The following is a 19,884-nucleotide window of genomic DNA, read 5'->3' on the forward strand; positions in this document are numbered from 1 at the left end:
AAATAAATAAGAGTCCTTACATTTAGGAGATACATATCCAGATATTTACAGATAAAATGATATGATATCTGGGACTTGCTTTAAAATAATCCACGAACAAGGCAAGGATGTCCCTTCTCACTACTATTCAACATTGTTTTGGAAGTCCTAGCTAGTGCATTAAGAAAAGGAAGTTAAACACATACAGGTTGGGAAGGAAAAAATATAGCTGTCTTTGTTTGCAGATGACATGATTGTCTATATAGACAGTTCTAAAGAATCAAAAAAACAAAACAACAACAACAACAACAAAAAAGAACAAATAAACTTCCTGGAGCTAATAAATGATTATAGCAAGGTCACAGGGTATAAAGCAATGAGCAATTGTAATTTGAAATAAAAAACACAATGTCATTTACAATAGTAACAAAAAATGAAATACTTAGGTATAAATCTAACAAAATATGTTCAGGATCTATATGCAGAAAACTATATAACTATAATGAAAAAATTCAAGGAAGATTTAAATAAATGGAGAAATATTCTATGTTCGTGGACTGGAAGACTCAGTATTGTTAACATGTCAGTTTATCCCAACTTGATGTATAGATTCAATGCAATCCCAATCAAAATCCCAACAAGTTATTTTGTGGATATTGAAAAACTAATGCTAAAATTTATATGGAAAGGTGAATATAAACAAACTGATAAATCCATACAATGAAATATTATTTGGCAATAAAAAGAAATTAGTGGGGCTTCCCTGGTGGCGCAGTGGTTGAGAGTCCGCCTGCCGATGCAGGGGACACGGGTTCGTGCCCCGGTCCGGGAAGATCCACATGCCGTGGAGCGGCTGGGCCCGTGAACCATGGCCGCTGAGCCTGCGCGTCCGGAGCCTGTGCTCTGCAACGGGAGAGGCCACAGCAGTGAGAGGCCCGTGTACCGCAAAAAAATAAATAAATAAAAAATAAATAAATTAGCTAGGGAACCATGAAAAGACATGGAAAAATTAAATGAATATTTTTTTTTTCGCTGCACCAAGTATGGCTTGTGGGATCTTAGTTCCCCAACCAGGGACTGAACCCAGCCCCAGCAGTGAAAGCCCAGAATCCTAACCACTGGACCACCAGGGAATTCCCTAAATGAATATTTCTAAGGGAAAGAAGCCAGTGTGAAAAGATGAAGTATTGTATGATTCTAATTATGTGACATTTTGGAAAAGGCAAAAATATGGATATAGTAAAATGGTCACCAGAGGTTTGTAATTCAGGGGGAGGGATAAATAAGTAAAGCACAGGGGATTTTTAGGGCAATAAAATTGCTCTGTAATTATTGTAATGGTGGATACAAAACATTAAGCATTTGTCAAAACCCATAGAACTTTACAGCACAGAGTGAACCTTAATGTATGCAATTTGTAACAACAACAAAAATCATTTAGGAGATGGGGAGGGGATCCCCCAGGAAGAAATGCAGACTGAGGAGAGAATCTAACACTATTACAAATCTATGAACCAACTTCAGTGAAGAGGATGGGAGAGAAGGTCCTGACCTAAGTAACTTTGGAGATGAGTGGAGTCTCTAAGACTGAAAACAAAAGGAACTGCACATGAGCATTGTACTCTATGACAAAGTGTTTCCATGGGTGTGTGGATTAACAATTCTGATACTGCTATATGTGTATACTGAAATGTATCAATTAAGTAAATGAATGGCAGAGGGTAGGAGCCAGGTTTTTCACCACTGGAGTGGAAATATACAGATATGCAAGGGGAGGAGGCTAGAATGATCCATGTGGTAATGGATTAGAGTTGCAGACATCATGTGAATTTATGTCTATCGTAATATAGATACAGATGGTTCCATAAAGAAATATTTATAGGTATATGTATAAACATGTATCTTTTGCTCTGTTAGCCGACAGGGCCTAAAAGAAATGACACACACCAGTAGCAATGAGCACACATAGCGCCCAGATCTTGGTTCCTAATACCATTCTTCAAAAGAAACAAGGGCTCTTTGGTTGAGTCTAGAACCAGGACAAGATATATATGAGTGAGCCTGGAGCCTTTTGTAGTGCCAGGAAGTAAGGATGTGCTGGGGAGAAAATCCCTACATTGATGGGAGTGGGCATATCAAAGGAACACAGGGGCCAACTGAAAGAGCTCCCAGTGGCCAAAGCTGGAACAATCGGAACCACTAAATAAAGTAGTATTGGATTATAACCCAAAGTACAAAATAAACATCTGTGAGTACATACTGATATAATGCATAAATAATGAATAAATTAATAAACAGGGGAGAAAAGACAAATCTCCCATGCAGAAGAATTCCAAATAATTTATGTAGACACTCTGCCCTAAAAGAGAGGGTATATAACTCACCGCTCCTTCGGTGTGGGCTGCACATAGTGACTTTCCTTCCAAAGAGTACATGATAGAAAGGAGGAAAAAGAGAATAATTTCACAGAGGAAAAACCATTGAGTGAGCAGTGCTTCCTCACTCAGGTGATCAAGGCCAAGATCAACAGTAATAAATCATGCTGATAGTATGTCCCCTTAATATGAGATTATAAAAGTGGGATGTGGTGTGATGAAAATGGCACGCTCTTCCCAATAACCCATAACCCCAGTCTAATCGTGAGGAAAATCAGACAAATTCTAATAGTGGGGCGACCCAAGAAATACCTGACCGGTACTCCTCAAAACTGTCAAGATCATCATGAACAAGGTAAGTCTGAGAAAGTGCCACAGCCAAGAGGAGCCTAAAGGGACATGACAATTAAATGTAATGCTGTGTCCTGGATAGGACTGTGGAAGAGAAAAAGGAAATTTAAATAACTCGTTGGCTTCAGTTATTGATTATGTATCCATATTGGTTCATTAATTGTAACAAAGGTATCACAGTTAATGTGAGATCTTAACAGGAAACCGAGGGCAGGGTATATGGGAACTCTGTACTATCTTCTCAATTTTTCTGTTAAGTCTAAAACTGTTCTAAAGAAAAGTCTATTCATGAAGTCATTACAGTGACTGTGACTGTGAACTTGTATATTTTCCTCAGTGATCTATACGCATCTCTATAGTAGGGATTGTCTCAGAACCCAGCACAGAGACTGTCAGTTATTAAAATTTCAATAAATATATGTCCATGAATAGAGTTCCATTACTCATGGAAATCTGGTAAATGTATGTCAGGAGCTCACAGAGCCAGAATCTGAATCTGAAACCTGAATCTGAAAGTGTTGAATAATATGAAAAAATAAAGGACATAAAAAAGGAAAAAAAAAAAGTCTATTAGGGCTTCCCTAGTGGCACAGTGGTTGAGAGTCCGCCTGCCGACGCAGGGGACACGGGTTCGTGCCCTGGTCCAGGAAGATCCCACATGCCGCGGAGCGGCTGCGCCCGTGAGCCATGGCCGCTGAGCCTGCGCGTCTGGAGCCTGTGCTCCGCAACGGGAGAGGCCACAACAGTGAGAGGCCCGCGTACCGGAAAAAAAAAAAAAAAAAAAGTAATTATCCAGGGACATCCCTGGCTGTCCAGTGGTTAACACTTCGCCTTCCAATGCAGGGGCTGCGGGTTCGATCCCCGGGGAGCTAAGATCCCACATGCCTTGCAGCCAAAAAACCAAAACATTAAACAGAAGCAATATTGTAACAAATTCAGTAAAGACTTTAAAAATGGTTCCCTTAAAAAAAAAATCTTAAAAAAAAAGTAATTATCCCATAGTGGAGGGGGGATGTATGGGTGAAACAAACTTGGCCATGAGTTGACCACTGTGGGAGCTGGGCCATAGGTACTGGAGCTGGGTGGGCGGGTGAGCTGTACGGGGAGGGCACGAGGCCTCCTGGTGGGTAGCGATGCACCTCAGTCTTCCTGGAGGTGGGGGGACTGTCTTCTGATGTGTTGTCATCGTTGTTGCCATGAATCTCCAGGGTCCTCACCCAGTGCTGTGCTGAGCTCTTAGTGCTCCTGCTCTGGCCTGTGCGCCCCCCACCCCCCCACCCCGAGGCAGGGAGGTCAGCCCAGCACTGTCTGGAGCCCCAGGCCCTAGCACAGCCCTCGGTCAATACCGCGTGAATATTTCCGAGCTTTTCAGCAGCTCTTATTTTTGCTCAGTAAAACTCTGCCTTCTACAATTTTTTTTTTTTTTTGCCTTCTACAATTTTTAAGGAGCTCCGACCCCCCGCTTACCCATCCCCCCAAGAACAAACAGAAATCAGCTTCCTCGCCACATGGTGGCCTCTTAGGTATTTAAAGAATGCTGTTTTGTTTTTCATTCAGCATCTGTGCCCCGTTAATTATTTTCTTATGCAGGGAAAACATTCCTTCAGTCTTCATGTGATATCGTTTCCAGCCTTCTCACTTCCGTTTCCCTGCAGTTTCAGTGTCTCAGAGTGAGGTGCTCAGGACTGGACACAGGCCACCTGAGGCCAGGCACCTGCCGTGCATGCAGCCTCGTGGGCTGCCCGCGGAGGAGCCAGGGTGCCTGGCACCCTGGGTGCATGGAGGAACCACAGGGCAGACAAGGCATTGCTCACTCTGGTAGAGGGTGACAGGAGCGGGAGGCTGTGGAAGATGGAACAAGAGGGACTTGGGACTTGATTCTCTAAGCAATCCTGGAAGGCTCGGAGCAAGGCTCTGACTGCCTCATTCACCACACAGGACCCAGGGCAGAGAAACTCCCACCACCAAATATTCATTAACGAGATCCTGTTGAAGAAAATGCCTGTGATGTGCCTTTGGTAAAATTCTGTTCTCCCTGCTTTCAAGGCCCTGGCTTCATTTGCAGGAGAATGAATGGTAACAGCTGTGACTGTATTCACCTACCAGGAGGTAGGAGATCACATTTTCCTTTGGAGGCAGGAGTGTAGAGCTGAGTCAGCCCTGGAAACAGCAGAGCTTGGGGCCTGGAGTAAAGAGACCCAGCTTTTGAGCCAGGGGGTGTAGGGGAACCAGCTTCTCCAGGGAATAGGCGGGCTGAGGCCTCAGACATGGCCAAGACTGGGCAGAGCAGCAGGGAGATGGCAGATGGGCCACCTCACATATTGTAGTTTTTGCTTCTAATTAGCTTGCTGTGTGGACTTGGGCAAATCACTTTACCTCTCTGAATCTGAACCCTCATCAGAAAATGAGGACATTCACCTGGGTGAGCTGCTGACTCTAATGTTCTATGATTCCGTTGGAGCATTCACTCAGCTGATATTTCTTGAGGATCTATCATGCTCCAAGCATGGCCCAAAGTGCCACTGTGGGTGAGTAAACTGACATTATTCTTGCCCTTATGGGGCTAATGATCTAGCCTGGAGACAGACAGTAAACAGATAAAGCAGCAAACACACACAAAGTTTTTTTTTTTTTTTTTTTTGCGGTACGCGGGCCATTCACTGTTCTGGCCTCTCGTGTTGCGGAGCACGGGCTCCGGACACACAGGCTCAGCGGCCATGGCTCACGGGCCCAGCCGCTCCGCGGCATGTGGGATCTTCTCGGACCGGAGCACGAACCCATGTCCCCTGCATCAACAGGCAGACTCTCAACCACTGCGCCACCAGGGAAGCCCACACAGAAAGTTTTAAATTGGTGTTGGGAATGGAACAGAAAGCTGAGTTGAAGGGGGTGGTCTTCCTAAACAGAGTGGTCAGGGAAGGCTGCTCTAAGGCAGCGATATTTAAGCTGGGACCTGAATGACAAAAAGAATAAACTATAGACAACCTGGGGGAAGAGTGTCCAGACAGAGGAACAGCAGGTTGAGCCTGAGGCAGGAAGCAGCCTGGCATGTTGAGGGGACTGGAAGGGAGGGCAGCATGGCTGGAACAGAGTAAACGAGGCAGGAGACTTACAAGGGTGAGATAGCCAAAGCATCGGTGGCCACGATGAAGAGTTCTGCTTTATCCTGGGCGCTTTGGGAAGCTACTTGAAGACCTGACTCTGGCTGGAACGTGTGGGGTGGAGTGGAGATGGATAACAGTGCCTGCTGACGGTACTGCCCTCAGTGAGGCCCTGGACAGATTGCTGGTTCAAATCCCGGCTCCACCACTTTCTGTCTTGTTACCTTGGGCAGGTTAGTTAACTTTGTGCCTCAGTTTCCTCGCAGTGTAGTGGTTAAAAGCATGGACTCTAAAGGCAGGCCCGTCTGAATTCAAATCCTAGCTTTATTGCTTCTGTGCTGTATGATGTTGGATAAGTTTCTTAACCTCATCAGCATCCTCTGTAAAATGATGATCATAGAAGGACTCACCTCATGGGGTTCTAGTGAGGGTTCCATGAGCTAACACACCCCAAAGCTACAAGAGGGCCTGGGATTTAGTGAAGGCTCATTAAACATTAGCTGGTGCTGTCATCACCGTCATCATCGTCATCATTGTTATTGTAATTATAAGATACATGACCTTTGCAAGTAAATTTCCTTTTTTGAACCTTACTTTCCACATCTGAGGCTGATAATCCCTATATCGCCGGGTGGTTGTGAGGATTACGTCTACACACATGTTTCTCCCACACAGTAGGAGCTAAAGAGCAGCCATCTGGCTTCTGTGCAAGGCCTGGCACAGGTCAGAAGGGCCTTTATGCCCATTGCACTGAGCACAACTAAAGTGTGAGGAGCTTCACGTCTCCCAGAGCATCCTCACACACCACACCATCTTGTTTGGACCTTCAACAACTTCATAAGAAAGATAACACATCTCCATTCCAGTCTTACCAAGGAGAGACAAGGCCAGGGCTCAGACTAGATGGTCATTCTTCAAGGTCTGGAACCCAAATGGTGGTAGTGTGGGTGAGGGCGGGCAAGGGGAAGCTGTTCCAAACCCTACTTCACATCTCCTTTCTTTTTTTTCTTTTTTCTTCATTTTAACATCTTTATTGGAGTATAATTGCTTTACAATGGTATGTTAGTTTCAGCTTCACAACAAAATGAATCAGTTATATATATACATATGTTCCCATATCTCTTCCCGCTTGCGTCTCCCTCCCTCCCACCCTCCCTATCCCACCCCTCCAGGCGGTCACAAAGCACCGAGCTGATCTCCCTGTGCTATGCGGCTGCTTCCCACTAGCTATCTACCTTATGTTTGGTAGTGTATATATGTCCATGCCTCTCTCTCGCTTTGTCACCGTTTACCCTTCCCCCTCCCCATAGCCTCAAGTCCATTCTCTAGTAAGTCTGTGTCTTTATTCCTGTTTCACCCCTAGGTTTTTCATGACATTTTTTTTTCTTAAATTCCATATATATGTGTTAGCATACGGATTTGTCTCTCTCTTTCTGACTTACTTCACTCTGTATGACAGACTCTAGGTCTATCCACCTCATTACAAATAGCTCAATTTCGTTTCTTTTTATGGCTGAGTAATATTCCATTGTATATATGTGCCACATCTTCTTTATCCATTCATCCGATGATGGACACTTAGGTTGTTTCCATCCCTGGGCTATTGTAAATAGAGCTGCAATGAACATTTTGGTACATGACTCTTTTTGAATTATGGTTTTCTCAGGGTATATGCCCAGTAGTGGGATTGCTGGGTCATATGGTAGTTCTATTTGTAGTTTTTTAAGGAACCTCCATACTGTTCTCCACAATGGCTGTATCAATTCACATTCCCACCAACAGTGTAAGAGGGTTCCCTTTTCTCCACACTCTCTCCAGCATTTATTGTTTCTAGATTTTTTGATGATGGCCATTCTGAATGGTGTGAGATGATATCTCATTGTAGTTTTGATTTGCATTTCTCTAATGATTAGTGATGTTGAGCATTCTTTCATGTGTTTGTTGGCACTCTGTATATCTTCTCTGGAGAAATGTCTATTTAGGTCTTCTGCCCATTTTTGGATTGGGTTGTTTGTTTTTTTGTTATTAAGCTGCATGAGCTGCTTATAAATCTTGGAGATTAATCCTTTGTCAGTTGCTTCATTTGCAAATATTTTCTCCCATTCTGAGGGTTGTATTTTGGTCTTCTTTATGGTTTCCTTTGCTGTGCAAAAGCTTTTAAGTTTCATTAGGTTCCATTTGTTTACTTTTGTTTTTATTTCCATTTCTCTAGGAGGTGGGTCAAAAAGGACCTTGCTGTGATTTATGTCATTGAGTGTCCTGCCTATGTTTTCCTCTAAGAGTTTGATCGTTTCTGGCCTTATATTTAGGTCTTTAATCCATTTTGAGCTTATTTTTGTGTATGGTGTTAGGGAGTGATCTAATCTCATACTTTTACATGTAGCTGTCCAGTTTTCCCAGCACCACTTATTGAAGAGGCTGTCCTTTCTCCACTGTACATTCCTGCCTCCTTTATCAAAGATAAGGTGACCATATGTGTGTGGGTTTATCTCTGGGCTTTCTATCCTGTTCCATTGATCTATATTTCTGATTTTGTGCCAGTACCATACTGTCTTGATTACTGTAGCTTTGTAGTATAGTCTGAAGTCAGGAAGCCTGATTCCTCCAGCTCCGCTTTTCGTTCTCAAGATTGCTTTGGCTATTCGGGGTCTTTTGTGTTTCCATACAAATTGTGAAATTTTTTGTTCTAGTTCTGTGAAAAATGCCAGTGGTAGTTTGATAGGGATTGCATTGAATCTGTAGATTGCTTTGGGTAGTAGAGTCATTTTCACAATGTTGATTCTTCCAATCCAGGAACATGGTATATCTCTCCATCTATGTGTATCATCTTTAATTTCTTTCATCAGTGTCTTATAATTTTCTGCATACAGGTCTTTTGTCTCCTTAGGTAGGTTTATTCCTAGATATTTTATTCTTTTTGTTGCAATGGTAAATGGGAGTGTTTTCTTGATTTCACTTTCAGATTTTTCATCCTTAGTGTATAGGAATGCCAGAGATTTCTGTGCATTAATTTTGTATCCTGCTACTTTACCAAATTCATTGATTAGCTCTAGTAGTTTTCTGGTAGCATCTTTAGGATTCTCTATGTATAGTATCATGTCATCTGCAAAGAGTGACAGCTTTACTTCTTCTTTTCTGATTTGGATTCCTTTTATTTCCTTTTCTTCTCTGATTGCTGTGGCTAAAACTTCCAAAACTATGTTGAATAAGAGTGGTGAGAGTGGGCAACCTTGTCTTGTTCCTGATCTTAGTGGAAATGCTTTCAGTTTTTCACCATTGAGGACGATGTTGGCTGTGGGTTTGTCATATATGGCCTTTATTATGTTGAGGAAAGTTCCCTGTATGCCTACTTTCTGCAGGGTTTTTATCATAAATGGGTGTTGAATTTTGTCAAAAGCTTTCTCTGCGTCTATTGAGATGATCATATGGTTTTTCTCCTTCAATTTGTTAATATGGTGTATCACGTTGATTGATTTGCGTATATTGAAGAATCCTTGCATTCCTGGAATAAACCCCACTTGATCATGGTGTATGATCCGTTTAATGTGCTGTTGGATTCTGTTTGCTAGTATTTTGTTGAGGATTTTTGCATCTATGTTCATCAGTGATATTGGCCTGTAGTTTTCTTTCTTTGTGACATCCTTGTCTGGTTTTGGTATCAGGGTGATGGTGGCCTCATAGAATGAGTTGGGGTGTGTTCCTCCCTCTGCTATATTTTGGAAGAGTTTGAGAAGGATAGGTGATAGCTCTTCTCTAAATGTTTGATAGAATTCGCCTGTGAAGCCATCTGGTCCTGGGCTTTTGCTTGTTGGAAGATTTTTAATCACAGTTTCAATTTCAGTGCTTGTGATTGGTCCGTTCATATTTTCTATTTCTTCCTGATTCAGTCTTGGCAGGTTGTGCCTTTCTAAGAATTTGTCCATTTCTTCCAGGTTGTCCATTTTATTGGCATAGAGTTGCTTGTAGTAATCTCTCATGATCTTTTGTATTTCTGCAGTGTCAGTTGTTACTTCTCCTTTTTCATTTCTAATTCTATTGATTTGAGTCTTCTCCCTTTTTTTCTTGATGAGTCTGGCTAATGGTTTATCAATTTTGTTTATCCTTTCAAAGAACCAGCTTTTAGTTTTATTGATCTTTGCTATCGTTTCCTTCATTTCTTTTTCATTTATTTCTGATCTGATTTTTATGATTTCTTTCCTTCTGCTAACTTTGGGGTTTTTTTGTTCTTCTTTCTCTAATTGCTTTAGGTGCAAGGTTAGGTTGTTTATTCGAGATGTTTCCTGTTTCTTAAGGTAGGATTGTATTGCTATAAACTTCCCTCTTAGAACTGCTTTTGCTGCATCCCATAGATTTTGAGTCGTCGTGTCTCCATTGTCATTTGTTTCTAGGTATTTTTTGATTTCCTCTTTGATTTCTTCAGTGATCACTTCGTTATTAAGTAGTGTATTGTTTAGCCTCCATGTGTTTGTATTTTTTACAGATCTTTTCCTGTAATTGATATCTAGTCTCATAGCGCTGTGGTCGGAAAAGATACTTGATACAATTTCAATTTTCTTAAATTTACCGAGGCTTGATTTGTGACCCAAGATATGATCTATCCTGGAGAATGTTCCATGAGCACTTGAGAAAAATGTGTATTCTGTTGTTTTTGGATGGAATGTCCTATAAATATCAATTAAGTCCATCTTGCTTAATGTATCATTTAAAGCTTGTGTTTCCTTATTTATTTTCATTTTGGATGATCTGTCCATTGGTGAAAGTGGGGTGTTAAAGTCCCCTACTATGAATGTGTTACTGTCGATTTCCCCTTTTATGACTGTCAGTATTTGCCTTATGTATTGAGGTGCTCCTATGTTGGGTGCATAAATATTTACAATTGTTATATCTTCTTCTTGGATCGATCCCTTGATCATTATGTAGTGTCCTTCTTTGTCTCTTCTAATAGTCTTTATTTTAAAGTCTATTTTGTCTGATATGAGAATTGCTACTCCAGCTTTCTTTTGGTTTCCATTTGCATGAAATACCTTTTTCCATCCCCTTACTTTCAGTCTGTATGTGTCTCTAGGTCTGAAGTGGGTCTCTTGTAGACAGCATATATATGGGTCTTGTTTTTGTATCCATTCAGCCAGTCTGTGTCTTTTGGTGGGAGCATTTAGTCCATTTACATTTAAGGTAATTATCGATATGTGTGTTCTCATTCCCATTTTCTTAATTGTTTTGGGTTCGTTATTGTAGGTCTTTTCCTTCTTTTGTGTTTCTTGCCTAGAGAAGTTCCTTTAGCAGTTGTTGTAGAGCTGGTTTGGTGGTGCTGAACTCTCTCAGCTTTTGCTTGTCTGTAAAGGTTTTAATTTCTCCATCAAATCTGAATGGGATCCTTGCTGGGTAGAGTAATCTTGGTTGCAGGTTTTTCTCCTTCAACACTTTCAATATGTCCTGCCACTCCCTTCTGGCTTGCAGAGTTTCTGCTGAAAGATCAGCTGTTAACCTTATGGGGATTCCCTTGTGTGTTATTTGTTGTTTTTCCCTTGCTGCTTTTAATATGTTTTCTTTGTATTTAATTTTTGACAGTTTGATTAATATGTGTCTTGGCGTATTTCTCCTTGGATTTATCCTGTATGGGACTCTCTGTGCTTCCTGGACTTGATTAACTATTTCCTTTCCCATATTAGGGAAGTTTTCAACTATAATCTCTTCAAATATTTTCTCAGTCCCTTTCTTTTTCTCTTCCTCTTCTGGAACCCCTATAATTCGAATGTTGGTGCGTTTAATGTTGTCCCAGAGGTCTCTGAGACTGTCCTCAGTTCTTTTCATTCTTTTTTCTTTATTCTGCTCTGCATTAGTTATTTCCGCTATTTTATCTTCCAGGTCACTTATCTGTTCTTCTGCCTCAGTTATTCTGCTATTGATCCCATCTAGAGTATTTTTCATTTCATTTATTGTGTTGTTCATCATTGTTTGTTTCATCTTTAGTTCTTCTAGGTCCTTGTTAACTGTTTCTTGCATTTTGTCTATTCTATTTCCAAGATTTTGGATCATCTTTACTATCGTTATTCTGAATTCTTTTTCAGGTAGACTGCCTATTTCCTCTTCATTTGTTAGGTCTGGTGGGTTTTTATCTTGCTCCTTCATCTGCTTTGTGTTTTTCTGTCTTTTCATTTTGCTTATCTTAGTGTGTTTGGGGTCTCCTTTTTGCAGGCTGAAGGTTCGTAGTTCCTGTTGTTTTTGGTGTCTGTCCCCAGTGGCTAAGGTTGGTTCAGTGGGTTGTGTAGGCTTCCTGGTGCAGGGGACTAGTGCCTGTGTTCTGGTGGATGAGGCTGGATCTTGTCTTTCTGGTGGGCAGGTCCACGTCTGGTGGTGTGTTTTGGGGTGTCTGTAGACTTTATGATTTGGGGCAGCCTCTCTGCTAATGGGTGGGGTTGTGTTCCTGTGTTGCTAGATGTTTGGCATAGGATGTCCAGCACTGTAGCTTGCTGGTCGTTGAGTGAAGCTGGGTGCTGGCGGTGAGATGGAGATCTCTGGGAGATTTTCGCCGTTTGATATTATGTGCAGCTGGGAGGCCTCTTGTGGACCAGTGTCCTGAAGTTGGCTCTCCCGCCTCAGAGGCACAGCACTAACTCCTGGCTGCAGCACCAGGAGCCTTTCATCCACACGGCTCCTTAATTTGGGATGATTCGTTGTCTATTCATGTATTCCACAGATGCAGGGTACATCAAGTTGATTGTGGAGCTTTAATCCGCTGCTTCTGAGGCTGCTGGGAGAGATTTCCCTTTCTCTTCTTTGTTCTCACAGCTCCCAGGGGCTCAGCTTTGGATTTGGCCCCGCCTGTGCGTGTAGGTCGCCGGAGGGCGTCTGTTCTTTGCTCAGACAGGACGGGGTTAAAGGAGCCGCTGATTCGGAGGCTCTGGCTCACTCAGGCCGGGGGTAGGGAGGGTCACGGAGTGCGGGGCGGGCCTGCGGCGGCAGAGGCCAGCGTGGCGTTGCACCAGCCTGAGGCGCGCCGTGCGTTCTCCCGGGGGAGTTGTCCCTGGATCCCGGGACCCTGGCAGTGGCGGGCTGCACAGGCTCCCCGGAAGGGGGTGCGGATAGTGACCTGTGTTCGCACACAGGCTTCTTGGTGGCGGCAGCAGCGGCCTTAGCGTCCCATGTCTGTCTCTGGGGTCCGCACTTTTAGCCGCGGCTCGCGCCCGTCTCTGGAGCTCCCTTAAGCAGCGTTCTTAATCCCCTCTCCTCGCGCACCAGGAAACAAAGAGGGAAGGAAAAAGTCTCTTGCCTCTTCGGCAGGTCCAGACTTTTCCCCGGACTCCCTCCCGGCTAGCGGCGGTGCACTAACGCCCTGCAGGCTGTGTTCACGCCGCCAACCCCAGTCCTCTCCCGGCGCTCCGACAGAAGCCGGAGCCTCAGCTCCCAGCCCCGCCCGCCCCAGCGGGCGAGCAGACAAGCCTCTCGGCTGGTGAGTGCCGGTCGGCCCTGATCCTCTGCGCTGGAATCTCCCCGCTTTGCCCTCCGCACCCCTGTTGCTGTGCTCTCCTCCGCGGCTTCGAAGCTCCCCCACTCCGCCACCCGCAGTCTCCGCCCGCGAAGGGGCTTCCTAGTGTGTGGACACTTTTCCTCCTTCACAGCTCCCTCCCGCTGGTGCAGGACCCGTCCCTATCCTTTTGTCTCTGTTTATTTTTTTCTTTTGCCCTAGCCAGGTACGTGGGGGGTTCCTTGCCTTTTGGGAGGTCTGAGGTCTTCTGCCAGCGTTCAGTAGGTGCTCCGTAGGAGTTGTTCCACGCGTAGATGTATTTCTGGTGTATCTGTGGGGAGGAAGGTGATCTCCGCGTCTTACTCTTCCGCCATCTTCCCGGAAGTCCCACATCTCCTTTCAAACTGAGAATCCTTCAGAGACATGAAGGGCAGGTATTTTCACCTCTATTTCACAGGTGAGCAAACAGTGGCCCAGGGACGTATAACTTTGCCCAAAGTCGCATGACAAGTAAACATATGGATCTTTCTTCTGAAGCAGGATTATTCTCAATCCCACACGGCCTCCATAGAGCAGAGCTCTTGGCGCGCAGGCTCAGCGGCCATGGCTCACGGGCCCAGCCGCTCCGCGGCATGTGGGATCTTCCCAGACCAGGGCACGAACCCACGTCCCCTGCATCGGCAGGCGGACTCTCAACCGCTGCGCCACCAGGGAAGCCCTGGCTGATGTCTTCTTAAGCCCAAGACAGCTGGGCATTGTAGGCTCTGGACCATTGACCTCCCCTCCCCTCCTTGCCTGAGTCTTAATAGCCGAGAGGCTGAGTGAGCCCTGGATTGGGGTTTCAGCAGCAAAGACTCTGGTCCCGGCTTTGCTCCATCTCAGAGTGTCTCCTTACAAAGGGGGTTACACTCTGTAAAGCTGTGCCGGTTGATCTCCATCTCCCTTCCAGATATAACTGAGTAGGAATCCACGCCAGGGAGCCCAAGGGGCAACGGGAGCCGCACAGGGACTACCAGTGGCCCCAGAGCCCGTGAGGGACGGAAGGAACTAAGGCGACACACGCTTATGAAGGAAGCCCTGGAGGAAAGGGTGTGGGAGGGTGTGACAGCTGTAAAAGGGAAGATGTAGAAGAGGAGGATGAGCTGTCTGTCATAGTCCTAAGGAAGAGAAAACGGGCTGGCCTGGCACAAAGAAGAGTCGAGACCGGACACCGGGGAAAGCTTGTAAAATGCCGGCGCCCGGCAAGCGACTGTGCGAGTGCGACTCTTACAGAGCCTGCTGCCCGTGGGCAGGACAACTGACAAAGTGCTTTGAGGGCTGTTCTAATGTGAGGAGCCCCAGGACTTTGATGTCATTAGCAAAGAGAGTTCTGGACTTCTCCCCGTCACTTGCTGAATGACCCCAGATGGATTCACCTCCTGTTCGGGGCCTTGTTTTGCCTACCCTGAAAATCTGCTTGTACAAGTGGATGGTCTCGAACTTTCTGGGACTTCTTTTTTCTAGGGCCTTCACCAGATCCTCCTCCCGGAGAGCCAGCGTGACACTCGGCCCTTGATCCTGGTGAGCCTGGGAGCTGAGGTGATACGGGTTAGGAAAGAGAAGTTTTGCGAACTGATTGACAGTAAGACAATAGAAAAATTGTCGAAGTTCGAGATCAAGTACCCCAGGTCAGTGCTGGAAATGTGCATACCTCCCAGTAGATCAAATGAACAATTTTTTTGCCTCTTATTTTGGTAAAAGGAAGAAAAAAGTGATGATACGTAAAGCTGACACTGGTGGAATGAAACTGATAATTGTTGGTACACTCGAAATTGGCTCAGTGTTTTCGATAATAATTTTAGATAATAATGTTTCAAGGGACACAAAACTGTTCCTACTCTTTGAAGCAGTGGTCTACCTATGAATTTATCTGTATGTAATTAATTATAGGGAAAGCTACATACACTAAGATGTTCATAGCTGCCATATTCATAATAGAAAAACAACCACCTTTACCCACATGTGTTACACCAGGGGGATAGTTTAGAAAACTGTGGTACATTCCCTTGATAGAAAGTAACTTTTATTTAAAAATCATAAGTAAATGAGTGATAAAATGCTACAAGAAAAGGATAGGGTACAAAATTGTATCTATACATACTATGACTATGCCTTTGTAAAACACTTACCTGAGAAAAATCTAGAAGGAAAATGAGCAAAAATGATAATATCTGTGGTATTGCCCAATTTGTAATAGTCATTCTCTCTGGAAGCTCGGACTAAAAGGGACTTTCTGGTTATAGTTATATATTCCTATGATGTTTAATTGGTTTTGTAGTGAGTATGCATTTCTTTTATAATGAGGGAAAAAAAAAGATATACTTTTAAAAGTTGTTGTCAGGGTATGACATTCCAAGTGGGTTTTTTTTTTTTTTTTTTTTGCGGTACACGGGCCTCTCACTGTTGTGACATCTCCCGTTGCGGAGCACAGGCTCCGGACGCGCAGGCTCAGCAGCCATGGCTCACGGGCCCAGCCGCTCCACGGCATGTGGGATCTTCCCGGACCGGGGCACGAACCCACGTCCCCTGCATCGGCAGGCGGACTCTCAACCACTGTGCCACCAGGGAAGCCCCAAGTGGGTTTTTTTCCCTTTATTCTCCAAATGTTTGTTAATGATGATATATTACTTTTATAATTAAAAAAAGTTTATCTTGAAAGATTTGATAAAAAAGATTTCTTTTCATATTTCCCTAGTTTCCAAATTTTCCAGAGTGAATACTTTTATAGTGTGAAAAACAACCTAAGTTTTAGGTAAAAACGAATTTATTGTCTGGACTACTGGTCACAAAACTGTTTTGATCTAACACCGCTATTACTAAAGAGTGTTTGAGTGTATAACCCCTAGAATATATATATGATACAAATAATATATGTTATTTAATTTATTTTTATTTATTATGTCCATATATTGCTATATGAATATATCATATATATTATAAACATGCAACAAATAGATCTTTAGAAAGAATAAGACAAAGATAAATATAAATGAAGTCCTACTGTTTACTTCACACAGCCCAGTGGATCTCTTTCACCTCCCTGGCTGACACCCTTACCCCCACTTTGGGATCCCCAGCCGAGACTCCTGTAGCCGTCTTACCGCTGGTCCCCTGCCTCGGTCTCTCCCTGCCAGATCCTTTCTGCATACTTTGCTCTTGCTAAAACCCAAATCTGGCCGCGTTAAACTCCTGCTTAAAACCTTTCAGTGGTATCTCACTGCCTGTAGGATACAGTGCAGATTCAATGCCACGTAAATGGCCCTTCATTTTCTGACCCTTCAACTCCCCTGCAGCACCTCCTGCCATCTCTAACCCACTCCAGCAACCCAGGCAGATTGCCTCCTGGACCTGCCCATACTTGCCTTTGCCAGTGCAGGCCCTGTGCCTGCAATGCCACCCCTCAATCCTGCTCCTCTCCCCTTTATTTTCTGATAAATTTCTTCTCATTCTTTAAGATTCATATCCTCCAGAAAACCTTTCATGACTGACCCCAGGCTGGGCTATATACCCCTTTCTGTGCACTCATAATCCTCCCTACATAGCTCTCACAGTGGCCACACCACGTTTTATTACAGCTGTTTACAGCTGCGTAGTTTTCGCACAGTTCTTTCCCCACCACTTGGTTAATTGCTTCGTGAACGCAGGGATTGGGCTTTATGCACCTTTCATCTCTAGCACCTGTACAGTACCTGGCACATGGTAGATGCATGCTAAACGTTGGGTCAGTGAATGAATAAATGGGACACACTTATTAGGGAAACTAGAAAATGCTGAACATTTAAGAAGGTGAAGACCTTCTTAAATGCATTTGCATTCCTCCAACAATCTCAATTAGCGTTTTATGTATTTCCTTTCAGTATTTTTTTTTTACTGCATGGCTGTGTACCAAATAGGTATTTATCATTCAGGCACACAAAGCTTCATAATGGAGATCATACCGATTGTACAATTTTGCATCCTCCCTCCTTTTTCTTTTCTTGTGGTGATGCTGTGATCAGACATCGTTTTGTGGGCAGGTGTGGGAAGCAAGTGATTCCTGTGGTTGAGAAAGAGGAGGTGTGAAGGCAAGCAAATCTGTAGAGTTGCTTCAGCTGTGTCCAATAAGCACATGAAAGAATTTGACATGGGATCCATATGACCTTGGATAAGTCATTTTCCCTCCTCTAGGCTTCAGACTCCAATCTACAAAACAAGAAAATTAGACCAGAACAGTGTTTCCCAAAGTATGGATCATATTCACAGAAGGCTTACAAGATGACTTTAGGTGGTACGCGGATTGTGAACAGCTATGTATTTATTCTAGTGTGAACTAGAAAAACATGACTAGCTCACTAAACTGATTTGACAAACTTGTTGCTTAGAACAAAGCCAAAGTAAATACTTAAGTAGAATTTTTAAAAATCATTAATAAAAGAACAGATGATATGTAGCTATGGTCCAAATTGGGGCAGTTTTGTGAAAAAAAAAAAAAAAAAAGTTGGGAAACACTGGTGGTTCCTTGCAGTTCAGCGATGCCCCAATTCTCTGGTTCCTGCATACTACCAACATAAAAAATAGCTATTTAGAAAATAGCTACTCAAAAAAGGATTTAAGGAGCCTTAGCTTCTCACATAACATCTGGTACATGATGGGTGTCAGTTAATGTTGGTTGAATTGAAACTCAGAGGTTTATGTAGACTTGAGGGTGGCAGATGTTTGGGCACTTGGCATCTGTGCTGCGCAGTCAGCACTCTGCTGCAATCGTCTGCAATGCTGACAGATAGAATTCTCGCTTATTCATTAATTGTTGAACTCATGGTTTTCTAGACTGCTAAAGCAGGCAGAAAATATAAGCATTATCTAGCTCAAATCCTCCAGGTTTTAATTGAGGACTGTGAGGCCCAGGAAAGGGGACGTGACATCCTGCAGATCACACAGTCAGTTGGTGAGACACCTGTCCTGTGGATGCTACAGGCTAGCTTATCTGAAACCTCTCCCCCATGTAGAATATGAACAGCTCAGTTCACAGGAAAGAAGGGAAATCTCCAAGGCCCCAAATGAAGAGCAGCCTCAAAACAAAGCACAGAGTGTGATCTAGTGCTGGATTGCCGGGCAGGCATGGGGTGGGGTTGTGGCTGAGGGCACCATGGGCTGAAGTGTTGCATCCCACAAGGACAGATGACACTTTCAGTTCAAGCGAGACAGAGAGTGGAACTGGAATTGCTGCATGAAGCTGAGGACTTTAGAAGAGCTGCCCCATTTAGTGAAAGACTAGACTAGAAATCAGTGTGACCGTCGGCATCAGGAGGTTATGTGGAATCTTGTCTGTCTTAAGTTGGACTCTGGATCCAAAAAAAAAGATCCCTTAAGAATCTGTAAGCATGTGCTTGCCCCCTCATAGGTTTTGATGAGTTCCTTAGCCCCACTGAGCCTTAGTTTCCATGTTTGTGAAATGGGGTGGTCCTGAGGATCAAATGAGTTAACAAGTGTAAAGTGCCTGGTCATGGTAAGTGTGAAGCAGAGTTAGATATTGTTATTTATTATGTAAGAAATGGGGAGTTAACGGGACTTTTTAGTTGGAGACTATCCAGTGGTGTGCTGGGAAATGTTCAACAAGCAGCTCTCTGGGAGATGGGAGGTAACCTGCTTGGAAGTGTTTGCTGGTTTCTGTGGTGCGCGTACTACCGCCATGGCCGGTTTTGAGCTACCAACCTGATGTCGTCGAGCATGAAGTTGCTCTCGTGAGCTGGCAGGAGCTGACGCTGGCAATGCTGAGATCACCAGGACTAACTTGTAGCCCATTCTGACCTCTAGATTTTGTATTAAGTTGATCTCTATGAATCAAAGTTGATTTTGTCCTGGTCAATATAATCTACCCAGAAGAATGCTCTAATGTGTTAGTGATTTATCAGAGTTGCCTCCTTAGGTGAGAGTATAGGTGAGTCAGTGGAAGTTGAGTTTGCCCTTCCCTTGCCGAGGTCTCAGAAGAAAATAAACCAATGAGTCCTGAGCCCATTCCACCCTCCTCCACTTTCCTCACCCTCATGTGCTATGAGGGAAGGGGGCAGAGTAGAGCCAGGGCACCAAGACCAGTCCAAGGTAGCTACCAATGGACTTTCTATCTCTATAGAGTGGCCTTGTCTGGACATTTCAGATCAATGGAACCATGTATATGTGACTGGCTTCTTATAGTGTTTTCAAGGTTCATTCATGTCTTAGCATGTATCAGTACTTCATTCATTTTTATTGTCAAATAACATTCCAGTGCATGGATATACACTCTTTTATTTACCCATTCATCAGCTGATGGACAGTTGGGTTGTTTCCACTTTTTGGCTATTATGAATAATGCTGCTATGAACATTCTTGTTCAAGTTTTTGTGTGGACATATTTTTCATTTCTCTTGGGTATATACCTACGAGTGGAATTCCTGGGTCGTAAGTTAACTGTTTAACGTTTTGAGGAACTGCTGGACTGTTTTTTCAAAGTGGCTGCATCATTTTACATTCCTGGCAGCAATGCATTGGAACCCTCGCTCCAATATCTCCACATCCCCATTAACACTTATTATTATTTGTCTTTTTAATTATCATC

At 43.7% G+C, this 19,884-nt stretch overlaps 1 protein-coding gene across 2 annotated transcripts in view; it reads left to right on the top strand.

Moving 5' to 3' along the window:
- Positions 1-19,884, top strand: part of CNBD2 (cyclic nucleotide binding domain containing 2) — a 72,938-nt gene that overhangs the window by 48,732 nt on the left and 4,322 nt on the right. For both annotated transcript variants that reach the window (XM_022592528.3, XM_089896832.1), the window contains one exon: positions 14,775-14,938. In XM_022592528.3, coding sequence (XP_022448236.1) covers positions 14,775-14,938 — 164 coding nt within the window. The remainder of the gene's footprint in view (positions 1-14,774; positions 14,939-19,884) is intronic.

The sequence above is a fragment of the Delphinapterus leucas genome, chromosome 15 (genome assembly GCF_059928025.1).
Source record: "Delphinapterus leucas isolate spDelLeu-1000000601 "Yukka" chromosome 15, BTC_Dleu_Yukka2, whole genome shotgun sequence".
NCBI lineage: Eukaryota > Metazoa > Chordata > Mammalia > Artiodactyla > Monodontidae > Delphinapterus > Delphinapterus leucas.